General features: G+C 42.9%; 1 protein-coding gene across 2 annotated transcripts in view; it reads left to right on the top strand.

Annotated features, from left to right (window-relative positions):
- The first annotated feature begins 2,350 nt into the window (after positions 1-2,350).
- The window catches only part of slc38a12 (solute carrier family 38 member 12), a 37,679-nt gene continuing 23,270 nt past the window's right edge, over positions 2,351-16,759 (top strand). Inside the window, exons 1-8 of one of the 2 annotated variants that reach the window (XM_076997242.1) lie at positions 2,351-2,677; positions 3,122-3,214; positions 4,983-5,104; positions 5,710-5,791; positions 7,527-7,623; positions 7,713-7,784; positions 13,081-13,180; positions 14,213-14,315. In XM_076997242.1, the coding sequence (XP_076853357.1) occupies positions 3,170-3,214; positions 4,983-5,104; positions 5,710-5,791; positions 7,527-7,623; positions 7,713-7,784; positions 13,081-13,180; positions 14,213-14,315 (621 nt within the window). In that variant the 5' untranslated portion in view covers positions 2,351-2,677; positions 3,122-3,169. Of the gene's footprint in view, positions 2,678-3,037; positions 3,215-4,982; positions 5,105-5,709; positions 5,792-7,526; positions 7,624-7,712; positions 7,785-13,080; positions 13,181-14,212; positions 14,316-16,759 lie in introns of both variants that reach the window. The other variant, XM_076997243.1, reaches the window with a different exon arrangement.

Below are 16,759 nucleotides of genomic sequence, written 5' to 3'. Positions count from 1 at the left end.
TGCTTTGCAGTGACTTCAGGGGTTTAGGGACGCCTGGTGTTGTATAAGATTCTGTTTCCATATTGCCGTTCGCTAAAACGACGCAAAGTATGTAAACAGTGCCGTTTCAAGGTATTTGGGGGCCCCAAGCAAAGACACCAACCGGGGCCCCCCCAACCTCCACACCAGAAATCTCATGCCCAAACCCCCCTCCGGCCAAAAAAAAAAACATATCTGGCCGCAGTCCACCTTCAAGAACCACAGCATATACACCTCAAACTAACTACTTTACAAATTTACTACTTGTAGCTGAACATAGCAGATTTAAGTATGGGATTACCCGGGACGTATATATTGTTTTTAGCCTACCTGCTGCTAAATTACACCATTTGTACAGGTAGGCCTAATTTATCCAGTGTAAATCATTACTTACCACTGTCTTGTGTTTTTTTTAGGGGTGGGCATAGATTAATTTTTTTAATCTAGATTAATCTCACTGAAATCTTGAAATTAATCTATATTAAAATGGCTCATATGCGTGCTACCCAAGTAATGACTAAAAGTCAGTTTTTGAGATAGGATTTCTTAATACAGAGGGTGCATTAGACCAGGGGCTCATCTCCTGTTTCCAAAATGCATCAATGACTGCTTGAGGAAGCTGTTCTACTTTGATACTTGAAGAAAAAAAAAACATGCTCAATTAAATGTAGGCTACTCGTGTTCAACGGTTTATTCAGTTAAACATGAATTTGTAAGCCTACATACTGTATATTAAAAGGGGTTGATAACATGTTTATTCAGCTAAACATGATATTTGAAATGTAAGCCAACATTTAGTACATTTAATCTCACGGACATAATTTGGGGGGGACTTTTTCAAAAGCCGGTTTGGTCCTCTGAAGTTTTAACGGTTAAAAATAAATATTTAAATAGCGACGAATCTAGCGCTAGGACCATGCAGAAAACGACCGCTCCGAGCTCCGCTCCGGTAATATTTTACGTTCCTAAAAATGAATTTTCCATGAAGCAAACCTGGCGACTTCGTGGCTGCATCCATGTAAACACACGTACGATTTTTAATTCACAGGTTTGAAAACTCGTTCTCGCCCCTACTGTGCAATTTGGTTAGGAATACAGCCGAGCTAAACTGTCAAGTTGAAAGTCATCATAGTTTGCTTACCCATTTAGTAGATATATTAACGGCGATAATTTTTATATCGCCCGATAAGAGTATCAAATTAACGAACGCCGTTAACGGCCCACCACTAGTTTTTTTGTGTTCCTCTTCCTTCTTTTGTTTTCTCTTTTGGCTTCCTGATGGATAAATTCGCTTCATGGTTAAGTTTCATATTTGCCGGCGTCTAAAACTTGGCTGTCTGCCAGGACAGTGTCTGCCTGCCTTCAGCAGCTGGTGGGAGGGGCCCCTTTGAGGGGGATTCTGAGAACAGTGTCATTGCTCATGACTTTGAGAATGTAAAGGGGGCTCACACAGTTTGTCGCTGCATTTAATTCTTAACCTGTTGTTGTCTGGGGGCCCCAGGCCAGCTTGGGGCCCCAAGCAATTGCCTGGTTTGCCTGCCCCATCGCGACGGGCCTGTATGTAAATAAAAGGTTTTATGGTATTGAGTATGTACAATAACTGATACAAAAGTATTTATCAGAGCGTTGGTTTAAAATAACCTACAGTTCTCTCACAGTGTTTTTGTTCAATGTCATTAAAAGTTTAATTGCACATAAGTTCAGTTGTTCCATCGACCGTCTGTAAGGACGTAGCCTGTTATTTTTTCAGGTACACATTATCCTCAAGCGAAGTACATTTATCCAAATGATATGGCTATTAAATGTAATTGTATCAGTTATTTAAGAATGCCCATGGGTACTTATTTAAATGCCTTTTAAAATTATTGCATTTTAATTTATTGCCTTTTAATTTATTGAATTAATTTAAGCTGAATAACTGCATCAAGTTAATCTGATTATTCAGTGCCACAAAACAAGCAAATGTACTAATCCAAAAGCGATTATATAATGAACAAAATAAATAAACGCCCAAAAAGAAATAAATCAACGACAAATGGAAACCGGCAAAACTGCTTTATCAGATATTATGATATTACCGATGTGTAAAAGTGAAGGAGAATCAGGGGGACTGAACCTTATGATCTGTCTGTACCTCCACAACACACACATCATTGTCATGCTGTAGGATAAAACATTTTATTAGTTATACATTATTTCTGTTTGTGTGACTTGTGCTTATTTTTCACCCCTGATACAACGTGACTATTCAATCCCTAAATCCTTAAAAACGGGTTTCTTCCTGCACACTGAACTGGCATTTAAAAAGAAAGTAAAATTATTCTCGTGACCAGAAGTTCGCGCCTGCGCCGTTCACGTCCAGACTGGTCCGACCCAAAGTCGTCGGTTCTCCGCTTCAACTTCAGCGGCTTTAGGGTGACAGTAACGAGTCGGCTAACGGAGCTGCGGGAGATGGCCGCCTCTACACGGTCTCATTTACCGTTCACGCCCCCGCTGGTGGCTCGTAAGGCCGCTTCCCCCGCAGTGTGACGCCGTTACTTCGCCAAAAATCACCCGGCGGCGGCGGCTCCGTGTTCGGGGGTTTGGTGGTCCGGGTTAGCGCGCTAGCTACCGCTAGCTGTCCGAACAAAACACAACCGACACCGGTCGGTGAAGACGGGTGAGTGGTCGCCTCACCTAGACGCGGTTATCGGTTCTGATCAGGCTGTTTTAACGTGATTGTGAGGTTTAAGATCGTTCCTGGCTGGTTTATCGTACCGTAAGTGTATCCGAGCTAGCGAGTTAGCCGTGCAACTGGCCTATCTAATCAGAGTTGCCAGGTTCGCGGTTTTCACGCCAAATTGGGCTTGTTTAAAAATCCAGCCGCGAGTAAAAATTCTGGGGTGCGGGATATTTTTGTAGGACCTGGCAACCCTGTATCTAATTGCGTTACAGACCAAGAAAGCAGATAAAGTACTAGTTAAACTAGGTACTTAAGTGCAAGTTTTGCTCGGTTTTTCCCCTCATGCTGACAAAATAGACTCTACAGATCGCTGATGGGATAACCTGGCCCAGCTAGCGAGCTAGGATCCGTGAGGTTACCTGCTTGTCGCCCTCCCCGCAGGTGCGCCACATTTGTCGGCCGTGTGGGAGTGAGCGGGGACCCGTCACCATGGCTGGAGGCATCACCGAGACGGGGGAACCGTACTCACCGTTTGTAAGTGTTGCGTCTGGTGTCAACACGCAGAGTCGTTTTGCAATACTTCATTGGAGCCGAATCCAATATGTCCAGCATTCGCACGTTTTATCTCTTAATGTTTTAAGAGATATTGCTCTTAATGTTGTGTGTGTGTGTATCTGTTACACGTCGATGCTCTTTTGTGTTGTCTTCTACTGTCTAATCATTAGACACGTCTCATGTTCTGTCTTTGTGTTATTGCTCATGAAATGGATAAACAGCCCCAATCCTTTCTTGGAGACCTTGAGGACCTGAACGCCGGGAATCTGTGCTGGCATTGATATTTAGGGTTTCTGAGCCGACGTTAGTATTAGATCTACATAGACTTGAAAACTAGCAAACAAAAACAATTTACTCTAAGATTAATGCCATAACTGTTCCATTCACGCTCTCATATATCGTGGTTGATCATCGGTTTAAAGTAATATTAGGTTTACAGATAGTCCTGTTTTCTTGTGTTGGCAAACAGTTTTCTTACATTTTGGGAAGACTGTTGGATATCTTGGTATTGCTTTTGAAATGAGAAAGTGTAGTTATAACACTACATAGCCAAAATGTGCTTTTTGAGCATGCTATGAGGTAGCTGATCCATAAATCGAGGGCTAGACAGCTGGACATTCAAAGTAGACTGTTAAGCTTACGTTTATGAAAGTCAAACTTTGCTCATAAATAAGATTGTAGACATCAGTGGAACTAGTATGTATTTGACCGAAGATACAAAGGTCTCATGGCAGTTTGTGAACACCAATCCGGTGAAGTATGCATCACCAGTCAGGTGATGTTTTTCTATCAAGGGAAAACAAGTACAATGAATATGCAGAAATAATGACAGACAGCTGCATGCATTGCAAAAAGACTTCTGCTTTAGAAAAGGCCTTCTTAGTGGCTGAGATCAGCTGAAGTCTATATGTTAGATCTAGAATTTCTGCTTTGGTATGCATTTCCTATAGTCTTATCCATTAGACATAACAAAACGATTTACTCTGTGGGCTTTTATCTTTGGCAAACATTTCTTTAGCTCAGTATTGACAACCCATGATCTGATAAACCCTGCAGTATATGCAAGATGATACTACTTAATGTTTGAGTGCTATGTATGCAACTTTCAAGAAGGTAAAGAGAAGACAAATAAACACAGGGCAATAGGCCAGGATATTCAAACTCAACAGATGGTGTTTTTGTACATTGAAAATGGGGAGAAAGGAAAAAACATTGGGTTTACCTTATGGAAAAGTTGTGTACCCAACAAAACTTATCATGTAAAATGCTTTTATCACACACAAACAGCTAGACAAGTTCATGTCGTCTTTATATAAAAAGCAAATGCACAGTTTTGCACAGTTTTTTCAGGTGTTTCCCCCCCCCCAATTGACGTGTACATAACAAAACTACGGTATAAATTAAGTGACAAAACTAGTGTCATCAAGTTTTGAACATCTTCACATCAGTTTCTCACTTGTTAGCTTCCCAAAAGCTGTGCTTAATGAGGTTAGGGTCCATTGTGAAGGCTAATAATTGGAGCCTACTTTGTCAGCAAATTCCATACATGATGAATGCACAAAAAAGAGGACGTGTGATAGTTTTTTTTTTGTTTTTTACATTTTTTATTTGATTATTATTATTATTATTTTTTTTTTACAAATAGCTTATTAATTATATTATTGACTATTGTTTCACTTCACATTATGGTTTTTATACATGTGCATGTTGCTAAATTGCTTAAGGTAGCACTTTTGTGTGTTCCCAGGTTGGTTTGGTGTACATGTTCAACTTGATTGTGGGTACTGGTGCGCTGACCATGCCCAAAGCATTTTCCACAGCGGGGTGGGTAGTTAGTCTGGCACTCATCTGCTTTTTGGCTTTTATGAGGTAAGTAGTTCTAGTTTAATTCACCACCACCTCTACCTGAGGCCTTAGTTAAATCCAGTGTTGTACCTGGGTCAGGGTAGCTCTCTGCTAATGCCTTTCACAGCTGTAGCTGGACTGATTGATTGGCTAGTGTGCATGTGTTGCCGAGCAGCAGCAGATTGTGATGTACTAGATATATCATGTCTGGGATGAATAACAGAATGCAGTGGATGAATATAACACAGAACTTTTTTGCTTTGTCACTTTCTTCTCCTGTTGAAAGATGAATTGCTATGTGTGTAGCTTGACGTGTTGAATCGATGTCACACAGGCAAATTTGACATGGCTTGCTCACATTTGTCAGACTGTTTCTCAGAAATGAATGAATAAATAAATGTCAAGGTCGGGCATCCTGACAAGCATACAGAACCATTTTTTAGCTATGCATTTTATTTTGATCCTTTTATACACATAAAGGCGAATGAGGAAGAATCATTTCATGTTTGTAGAAGCTGTGCTCGATATTTGGCCCATTTCATTTTTCTTCAAAACATTGACATTAACCAAGTGTGGACAACAGGAAGCCTTTCTTAGAATGTGTTCCTGTTCACCCTGCCTGCTCTCAGTTACATGACGACGACGTTTGTGATCGAGGCCATGGCTGCTGCCAACGCCCTGTTGCGCTGGAAGAGGAGAGAACAGGAGGAGGTGAGGGGGTGAGAGGCCGTTTGGCACCAGCATTATTAAACATGAAAACATTTACATAGACTGTAGTAAATCAGAAAAAATATAAAACCTTATTGGAAATGCTTAGAAAGAACAAATCCTATTGTTTATAATTGCTATAATCCTGCTAGCTTTTATAAAATCTTATATTTAAATGTAAATGTGCCATATTTTGTCAATTGTGATTGTTACACCCCAATCGAAATTTGTCCTCCGCTTTTAACCCATCTGTGCAATTAGAACACACACATACACACACACGTGTGATCCACAGCCCCCTAGTAATCACTAGTGTGTGTGTTCTAACTGCACAGATGGGTTAAAAGTGGAGGATAAATTTCGATTGCGGTGTAAAAAATCACAATTGACAAAATATGGCACACGCACACTAGTGATTACTAGGGGGCTGTGGATCACACGTGCCCAGAGCGGTGGGCAGCCCTAGCCCGGCGCCCGGGGAGCAGTTGGGGTTAGGTGCCTTGCTCAAGGGCACCTCAGTCATGGCCTCAGGCCTGGGAATCGAACCCACGACCCGCCGGTCACAAGACCAGTTCTCTAACACCAGGCCATGACTGCCCCCCCCCTAATTTATTTATTCCTTTTTTAAAAAATTATTATTATTTTATTTTTTTATTTAAATTTAGCAGGTACATTTAAAACAGTATTGCAGTTAAGACACAACATAGCTATGCAAAGTGCAATATTTAAGAAAAACAGCCAATGGAGATCAACATGCCACTTATGTGCCTGTGATTGACGTTTTCTTTTAAACAACATAAACACAACACCGCCCTCTCGTACACGGCAAGGGCTTGATGTATAATTAGCATGTGAACAGTGTGCTAGCTATCTTGACATGGTGAGTCACTTTGTATAGCCAGCTGATTCATTTAATAATGAACTAGATAACATTTTAGCTAATCAAGTGAAATAAATAATACAGATGTGATGGTGAAGGTGTGATTCATCAGTGCATTGCCTCTCCATGTTCCAGTTGCTCAGAAGAGACTGCAGGTATACGGCAGCGTATCACCCCCACTGAAAAATGTCAATACGTAGAAGCAGAAAATAACAGAAATTAGCAAAGGATAAAATCCAAAGCAACAAACACAAAAATGGTAGCGAAGGGAACAGCTGACTACAAATATTTTGTGATATTTTGTAATTTTGACTAATACTTTTGGCACATGGTTAACTTTATAGAGATATTTGTCATGCTGAATCATTTGCTCTTCCCAAGCAAATTACCACCAGGCTGTCTGCAGCCTTGTACATTTTACAGATGCTCTTATCCGGAGCATCTTATAATTTTAGTCATGTTACCGAGGTTTAATAGTGTGGTGTTGGGAGACTGACTCTTATTTGTGTAGTGTTGTGTACGTCTCTGGACAAGGAGTTGAATCCAGTGCCCCACAGGACAGGCAGCATCATTACACTATATATATTTTTTGTTGTTACAAAAACACGTTTCTTTGCTTATTTTTGGTTTGATTGACAGAATGAAGTATTGTAAGTTTTGTCTCTGAGCCTGTTTTAGTTAAAGTATATTTGTGTGTGTAATGTATGCATGTATTTGCATTATTTCGGTGGTTCTTTTTGAAGATGCAACATCCTGTAGGTTTTGTGGTGGGACTAAAAGTTGTGGGTATTCTGGAAATGGAAGTGTTTGGAGTGAACGATCCAATCTTTCATTTATGTTCTCTCTCTCTCTCTCCAGATCAAAGATAGTGACTCTAGCTCTGATTATTCTGACGATGAGGTCATCACCCGGGGACAGTCCGACCAGGTCGAGACCCGACCAATTCTTTCTGTCCGTGAGTAATGTACATTTTGAATTTCTTACTTTTATATTACTGTGTTTCTGTTGTTAAGATTTTGCTTCTTTGTGTGCGTGTGCGTAAAGGGTCAGTGGACCACTTCGAAATTTTGGAAAGAGTCGAGATGGGACAAATGGCCTCCATGTTTTTCAATAAAGGTAAAAATTCGCATATGTTCAAAGTGAAAACACACACACATTTTTCGGAGGGGGGGGCAACTGAGTTATTTTGTTGTTGTTGCTATTGATGATTGAATTTAATTTGTTGTGACACACATTAGTCCAGTTAAACACAACGGTCATTGGCTATTTTCTGCTATTGGGTGTCTTCCACCCCACTGGAGGTGTATCAAAGGCTTGCTGGGGGCAAAGGGGAGAAGGTGTAGTTGTTGAAGCCTGCTGTAGTTTTGCTGCCCTCTAGTGGTTGCTGAGGAGCAAAGGCTGCATTATTTTGGCCATCAGCCGCTATCCTGTCAGCGTGAATACAGTAGCACGAAAGCCACAGTGGGTTTCTGTACAGTCGTTTTCATTAAACATTATTATAAGATTATTTTTCTTTTTATTTTTTATTTTTGAAGCAGTTTGAGTTTACAAGACTCTGTGGGATGACTGGGATATGGGGATTTATATTGGCACAGAATTGACATAGATTTGTAGGATCTATATGATCTGTTGATGGAAAACGTACTTCCTGTATATCCACCGTTAACTTTTATGACAAGTTTGTTTCAAATATGACTCTTGTAGTATGTAAAACCCATATTGTTTGCTGATGGAATCAGTGACTTGGATCTTTGCATAATAGTGTGACCATTAAGAGTTTTTATGAAATATATTTCCTCTCATAGCGATCAATTTGTTATAGGCTTTATCCGAATGTCGAGTTTTTTGTTGTTTATAGTGAGGGGGAAATGTCTCTGCAGGGAATATGTTTATTGATCAGAGTCCCGGACTGATGGCTAAAGAAGCAGAAGACAGCAGTAGCTTTTCTTTAAAATCCTTCTGCTTTCTAACCGTATCGGTCAAATGTGATATTAGAAATAATAAATAAGATGAAAATCGACCAGTTTCTTGCATTGTTGTATTTTTTTGCTTTAAGAGTTAAACTTGTGAGGGTACTACACACGTTTTGAGAGCTTGTGCATTTGTGAGATCTCGCCCACAGGAACTGTAGTCCTGCATAGGAATTGGAGAAACATGTTTGACTGGATCGGCATGTTTTCAGTGTTTCTTTATTTCTTTCTGGTATGTTTGTATCTAAGAAGGCATAGCAGAAGATTTGTAACGGTCAGGCAGTGGAAGAGAAGGTTTGCTTGAAGTCTTTGACACAATTCACCCAATGAGGTTCAGATCCTTCTGAAGTTCTTTCTATACCTAACTTGTCAAGCTATGACAGTTATGCTGTTTACTTGGGAGTTGAAGCACATCATTTTCTAAAAAGCGTTTCTATGCTGTAGCATTAACGTTATCCTTCACCGAAGAAAAAAACACTCCAGGACTAATTATGCTTTCTCCACCAATCTTTACTAAAGGCACACTGCATTCTGGGAGGTAGTGTTCTTCTAGTGCCTGCCAAACCCAGAAGTGTTTATTAGACTGTCAGATAGTGAAGTGTAGTTCATCACTTTGTAGAACACACTTCCACTGCTCCATTGGTGGCGTGCTTGACACCACTCAAGCTGATGCTTCCCATAATGCATAGCAATCTTGGGGTTTTGTGCAGCTGCTCAGACACGGAAACCAGTTCAGGGAGCTTCCAGTATACGGGTCTCGCGCAGTGTGGACCTCCACTGAATGATGCAACAGAGCAAAATTCAACAAGGCAAAAAAGCACAGCGATGAATGCCCCCCCATGCTATTCGGGCCCTGCTCTGTGACTCTGTGCTCTGCTGCCTTGTGGCTGTTTGCAGACTGGGGCAGATCTGGTCAGGCAGAAACGACCATGAACTGACTGGTGCCAGAGGGGGTGTCCTCTGGTGACATCACATTTTAATGTCACTGTGCTCTTCAGCATGACTCTTCCTGGAGATTGTGTGCTTGATTTTGTACACATTTTATACACCTGTTGGCAAAGTGTGTAGCTTACTACATACTGTATACTGCACTTAGTAAATACTGTATACTGGATATTTGTCTCTGTTGTAGTATGCAATATAATATCCAATATTATCCAAATTGCTGCTGTTGCAGGATAGGATGTAATGCACCACAAAGATGGCTCTGTTCGCATACTGGAAGTTTTGTCATTTGTACCTTTGTATATGTTATCTGGTAATACCATTATCCAGTGAGTAGTATCTAGTAGGCGATTTCAAACACAGCCCAGAACTCTATTAGGAGGGTGTCCACATACTTATGTGGACTAGGTCTGTGTCAAGTTAAAGCTTGGATGGGTTAAAACAGTTGTGAAACCTGTTCTTTTAACCAGAGTAGCTACTGAAGGTCATACCTTTTACTTTTTCCTTAATCCTTAATGTCAATGAGCAGAGTTATTGGCTGATAATGGGATGTAATTAGAAATTGTTAAATTGCCTTTGGTTGTAATTACCTACTCAGACACCATCACTGCTGAGTTTAATCTTGTGTCTACACACTGCAGCAGCCTGGCAGAGGCACAGGTAGAGACCGAACGCCCAGATAATGGAAACCTTGCTGAGGCAAATTGAAATGACAATGGTTTTCACCTTGAACTACAGGTGAAGGCTCTTTTCTCATCTGGTAAATCATTCATTTATTCATATTATTCATTCAGTAATGTATTTATTTTTGGAGAGGTTTCATAAGTCTGCCCACCATTTGCTGTCTGTGAGCTGGCCATGCTACTGGTGGCTGACTTGACGGTCTATTATACAGCAGTGCAATATCTCAACAACATCACTTTTGGCGCCGTCGCAACGTTGAGGGAAAAAAAAAATGTCAGGCACTAGAAATACCTTCATACCCCACTGTCTCCGTGCACCATTTCAACCACGTGTCTTCGCAAACCTCGTCCACTAGGTGGTGCACTCGTTACACGTTGACGTACCCTCACGCACGCTCGCGCACGAACGCCCTTGCACGTTTGGTTATAAACACACACACCCTCGTGCTTTCAGCAGGAGCGCAAAGCCCTCTCCCGCCAGTCTCTCGCTTCATCGCCTCTAGATTATTCTATTAGGGCCGTTGGTGTTAAGATGGCCCCCCTGCACTCACGCCTTTCCCGGTGCTGTACCGAGCAGGCTGGCCTTCCTGGTGCCCAAGAAAGAAGACCTTGATCGGTCAAAGATATAAAATGAGTCCTAATGCAGTGTGGAAGCTGACTGTAAATGAATTAGCCGGGCACACGGCCCTTTAAAATGTATACAATCAAGAAGGAAGAGGCATGGATTGTGAATTTGTACTCCACACTAGTGACCGAGATAATGTAAGCGTTTGTCGGCCTCCGTAAGGATCGTCTCTTTGCTTCTCTAATAGAGTCTTGTTTTATTATAGACGTTTTTGGCAATGCTTTTCAGTACAGGCGCCGGAAGGTTGTACACCTATGGGTTGTGGCTTAAAGCAAAGTGGGCAATTTCACTGCACCATGAAGTGGAGATACAGCTGCCTTTATATCAGGACATTGAGCATCATTGGCTCCTTTTATTTCAGAAGGACGGCATGTGGATTCTATCCCTTCATCTCTATATTTGCGGCGCTGCTTCTGTGGGGAATTAATGGGCCGTTCCTGTAGGTTTTTTAAGTAAAGGCTAAAACTGCTGGAGTACGGTTGCAGGCCTCAAGGGACCGAGCACAGACAGCCAATGGGACGATGTCCTGATCCTTGACGTCCCCCGCCAGTAGGAGTGTGGACCTTGCGCTCGGCCTCCCCGATTCACACCGAGCCGAGGACGGGAGCTGGGCGTGCTCTGCTTTTCTGTGACATTTAAACAGCATATAGCTACTACTGTCTAACAGGATGTTGGCGTGGGCTATTTTTATAAATACGCCGCCACCTATTTTAAATCCTGAGGTTAAAGAGGGACAAGAAGACCCAAAATACACTATCGGTGGCTAAGTTGAACTTCACTGTGAGATTATGGTTTAGTGTAAAGTAATAGCAAGCTCCTGCGAGGACTTCGAGATCTTAATGAGCCATCCATGCAGGAGGGAGGATTGAGGGAGAAGGGCTTTGAACAAGGGCCGTAAACGTATCCTCCCACCAACTCACGCGGAATTTGATGGCTGCTAGTTTATCCGTGAAGCTCTTCAGCGTGTAACCTTCCCACCACTAGTGCCACAATTTTAGCCGAAGTCATATTCCAGTCCACTGAAAAAATAAATCTAAAATATGGCAGTGGGAGCCGTGCCATCTTCTCTCTGTGTAGGCTGTGTTTAAATGCCCCAACATTAATATGTCAAAGAGAAAATCGGAACTGGGTGTGAATGCCTAATGCAAAGTTATCTTGCTAATCTCAGGAACTGTTGGCAAAGGTGTTTTTCAATAATAGGAAAAATTACACAGATCGCTAATTGTGTTTCTTTTGAAACATTAGCATAGCCTCCGTGTTGTTTAGACTGAAAATCTTGCGTATTTTGTCTTTGAACGACTAATTGAACTTTTACACAGGAGAAATGATGAGGAATGAACACGTCTAGTAGGCACTGGGAAAAATCAATGTGTCTGTTTGCCTTGGCTGTCTAATTTCCTCTAAAATAACTATCCAGCTCAATTACAGGATCATTTGTGCCCTGTAAACATCAGTTTGAAGAGCAGGCTGCACTTTCTGACTCCCTGTTAGTGCTTCTGTTTCAAATTTAAGGACAAATCACCCTGATAGAGTTGTAATAATGCAGGTAAGGGGTTAAGATTTCATAGTAGAAATATAATAGAGTTGTACTAACTGGAATAAAACAGGGTAAACTACTTGACATCTCATATTTCTTCATTTGCCTCCCTCCACTAATCCTACAGCGATTGACAGGAAGCAGACGGCATTCCCCACCACACCCCCCTCTGCTTTGCCAAAAAATGCATCAATCAAGGCCATTTAAACATATACCATTAGCGTTTTCATTTGGCTTTAATAGAGTGTAAGCTCTAATTTGCTTGGCAGTAATGATCGGCTGATGTGGCCAGCAGGGCCGCTGGAGATGCCCACAGGAACTCAAGTGCATGATGGATGTCTCGCGAGCGCTGTTTTGTCTCCCGTCCTCTCATCACTTCAGCCGCGACGGGTGGAGGCGTGTGGTGGTGCGTGGAGGAGGAGCTCGAGGCAGCGTTTATCGTTTAGTGATTACTTTATTAATCGGGCTGATTAATATCCCCAGAGGCGAGAGAGAGGGTTCGTGGTACCGAATCTGCTAGTGGATGTAGATATGAAGAAGTGTGTCATGAATTTGTTATGATTACCTTTTTTTTCCCCCTCTAGGAAGTACTCATCTCGAAAAGAGGTGGAGGGTGTTAACATGGAGATGAACTCTTGTTTTCTTCTTACAGTTGGTGTCAATATGTTCTACATATGCATCATCGTATACCTGTATGGAGACTTGGCCATCTACGCTGCGGCCGTGCCCATGTCTTTAATGGAAGTGGCCTGGTAAGTCCTTTTTTACATTTATTATAAATACGCACCACTGCCCTGTTTTAGCGTTGTGCAGCACTCCAGTCTGTGTGTTTATTGGTCCGGGCGCACATCTGCTGACTGTAGGCAGCGGAGGCACCATATTTCCTTCAACCCTTCACAAAGCTGCTTCATTTCCTCCACCCCCCCGTGTGTCTGAATTGGCCTTTAGCCTCTGTGCCCTTCCTCCTGTGTGGCTCAGCATGTGGCCCTTGTTTGGCTCCAAAGACCTTCTTTTTATTGCGCTGAAACCCTTAGCCAAGTGGCCAGCCATTACGAAGCCCATATGGGGCAAGGCAGCTTCGTACGTCGCCTTGGGTGGCACTTCTCGAGTCTCTGCCTTATTACGGTGCGATCATCACCGGTGCAGGTACGTAAATCCTCCCACCTGTCACCGGGAAGTATCTGCGAAGGCCAGCTGAAGGTGTGCACAGGGATCTAAATTATTAACACCACCTAGGTGTCCCAGATTATTGGCGGGTCATTTTGACTGGGGGGGAAAAAAAATAAATCTAATAAAAAGAATGAAATACACGAGCCTATTTCTTGTTACCTTTGTACACGACCTCTATCTTTGAGGACAGTCTGGAGTAAAATCGGGGGGGACTCTTTTGCTAAGATTGGAGATGGAACACCGCTTATCAAATTACCCTACGCCAACAGCTTCAACCTGTGTGCCTCTCTGACCCTTTGGGAAATAGCAGAGATTGAAATTTGCCTGTTATTTCTTTGAGAAGTCTGGCTGACGGAGCTGCTGAAGACTTCAGGGATTCACTAATGGCTTATTTTCCACCAGAATCATTTGAGTGGAGAATGATGTGTAGTAAATGAGAGAAGCGTTTACCCGCGTACCACTTACTCCGCGGCCTTCCTCTCCGATCAGTTCACCGTGGGAGCTGATGGGATGTCATTTCTCTTTACCCTTGCACCATGACTAGTGACCTTTCCGACCTTTGGTTAGCTTGTTGCTTTTCGAGCAGTAGTGTATGGCGCTTGTTTGTGTTTCAGTGGGAATAACTCCTGCCGTGCTGGGAGTCCTGTGCTGAAGTACAACGACACAGACTCGTGCTGGGGTCCCGTGAAAAGGAAAGATGCTTACAGAGTCTTTCTGGTGAGTGCAGCACTGCTCCAACATCTCTTCCTCTCATCCCTCCCTCTCTCTGTTCATCTACCTCTCCTCTCATCCCTCCCTCTCTTTGTCTTCCTCTCTCTGTTTTGCTCTTGCTGACATGCACAGAGAACAGGAGTGAGGACTAATGTTAAAGTCATGAGAGCAGGTGTGAAGCTTGGAGTGAGAGAGAGAGATGGACAAGAGAGGGAGGTGTCTCGCCTCCCGTCTCTCCCTCCTTGTAGACACGGTGTCTGTGTGTGTGTGTCCTTGAAGTGTGCATAGAGCTGTAGCAGGAGGAACCTGATTTCCTGCTCTGCTTTAAGTCTCATGGTCGAGCGTGATGGATGTGTGGGAACCACGCCCCCAAACCCCCCCACACCCCCCAGGCATGTTTTCAGATGCTTTATCCCCCCTTCTCCTCATTCAGATAAACCACTTTATGCATGTTAACTAATGGAATCTGGACTGCATTTGTTTACATATGTTTTCTGTGTTCACCACATCTGTGTTGGGTAGAGGCAGATATGGCCCGGACCACCAGCTGGTCCGTGTTGTTTATTACCAGTGCTTTCCTCACTGAGTTCCCCCTAAGGTACCTCAAAAATGGCTCAAACTTACCGTCCCAATTTTTTTTTCATCATTTCTCTTATTAAATTTCTCCTTCTCTTGGACACATCCTTAAATAAATCATTGTCTTTTGATGAAATATTAATCGAGTCTACTTATGAACCAGCAGCTGTTCACCCTGCCCCTGCCTCCTTTCTCGGGCCGCTCTTAATTTGGGCGGGTTCAAAGGTTGTGGCCTTTTGGCAGGGGCTTGGTTTCCTGCATCAGAACAGGTGGTGATGGACGGCTCTGTCCGAACCTTAACCCGTAACAGTGCTGTCCGTTTCTGTCATGGTGCACGTCTTCTCATTTCCAGAACAGTTGTTACCTTCAGCCTCTAACAGGAGCTGACCACACTTTTTCAGAGTGGCATTTTTATTGGACATTCCATTATAATGTCCTCCTGTCCACGCAATCAATCAGTTGTTCAACAAACCACACCATGGCGGCCTCGGCCCTCATAATTCTGGACCGCGACGTTCATCCCATCACTGACAAATGACGGCTTTTTGCTCTTCTTTAACATCTTTGGATGGGTAGACGCCTTAACGGATAGACGGTGTGACCTTTTAAAAAGCTTCTTTGTCTCATCCCGGGTCGTATGAGTTCGTTGTCTGTGCCGCTGTGCTGACGGGTTTGTGGTCAGAGGACCGAAGCCTGACATGACGACATGGCTGCGTCCTTTGGTTCACGAGATACGTGCTTGTCACCCAAGAGGCCGCGTGCAGCACAATGTCTTCCTCAATTATGCAGTGTTCAGTCAAACGCAAGTCTCACTAGGACAATTACTAGGTTGCCTCACAAAGAAACAAGGAGCTTCTTAATTATTTAGCTTTGTTGTGCAGAAATAGGTCTGTTTGAGTTGGGCATTACGTTTTCCATAAGAGAGAAATGAATTATAAAACAATGACACATAATTGCAGTTTGTAATTACAGCTTCTTTAGGGCATGCTATTATTTTGATGTAGAAGAGAGCATCAGAAAGTGAAAACAGCCAATTGCTGTAGAACGTCAGTGTTTGGGTTTGCATTAATGCACTTGGTTTTAGCAAATGTCCATCAAACGTTCACAAATGAGCAAACCGAGTCGCAAATTTAGTTTGTTTTATTGGCAGTCGTAGCTTCTTTTTTTTTAGAAAAGCAGGCATTGTAGGGATTGCTTTTCCCTTAAGAGTTCAGATTAAATGAAAGGAAAACGGAGGGGTATAGCAGTTGGAGTTAGTGCCATGTTAGTGTCTCCACAAGGCTTTAGTGAAGACGAGAGGTTAAGGGCAGAGGGAGCGATTACGTTGTCACATCGTGTGCCTATAAACCCAGTGTATCCCCGTTGGAGACAGGAGAGAGCAGTCTTGACGGTGCTTTGGAGACGGATGGAAATGATGGGCGTGCTTTTCCGCAGCTCTGTTTGACGCGTCTACCACCGACCTACCCTGTGCCTGTTTGGATGTTTGTTTAAGCAGCCACAGCCTTCTGTGATTTCACATTGACACACCGTTGTCTGATGTCTAAAACGTGGTAAAAATCGTAAAACCGCACTGGGATAATGATGTGGCAGTGTTGTTTTAGCAGCGTGCTACTTCGTGATTGTCCTGTTTTTCCCCTCTCTTTTATCCAAGCGTTAGAGAAGGTTGCTCGCTCCTCGACGGCACTGAGGTCATGTTTACTGCACCGCCTGCCTTTTTAGTGGCCCAACAGATGAAGGGGTGCGTTTAGGTTCCAGCCCAACAGCTGTTCCTCAGCATAAAAACTATTTTTAAAGTTTGGCCCCAGACACAGACGGAACTGAGCTTCTGGTGATGTGAAACCCGAAAGGGTGCGAGATCTGATGTGCGTGTGCAG

This window comes from Brachyhypopomus gauderio, chromosome 2 (assembly GCF_052324685.1).
Source record: "Brachyhypopomus gauderio isolate BG-103 chromosome 2, BGAUD_0.2, whole genome shotgun sequence".
Classification (NCBI taxonomy): Eukaryota; Metazoa; Chordata; class Actinopteri; order Gymnotiformes; family Hypopomidae; genus Brachyhypopomus; species Brachyhypopomus gauderio.
This window is presented reverse-complemented; position numbering and strand designations above follow the sequence as displayed.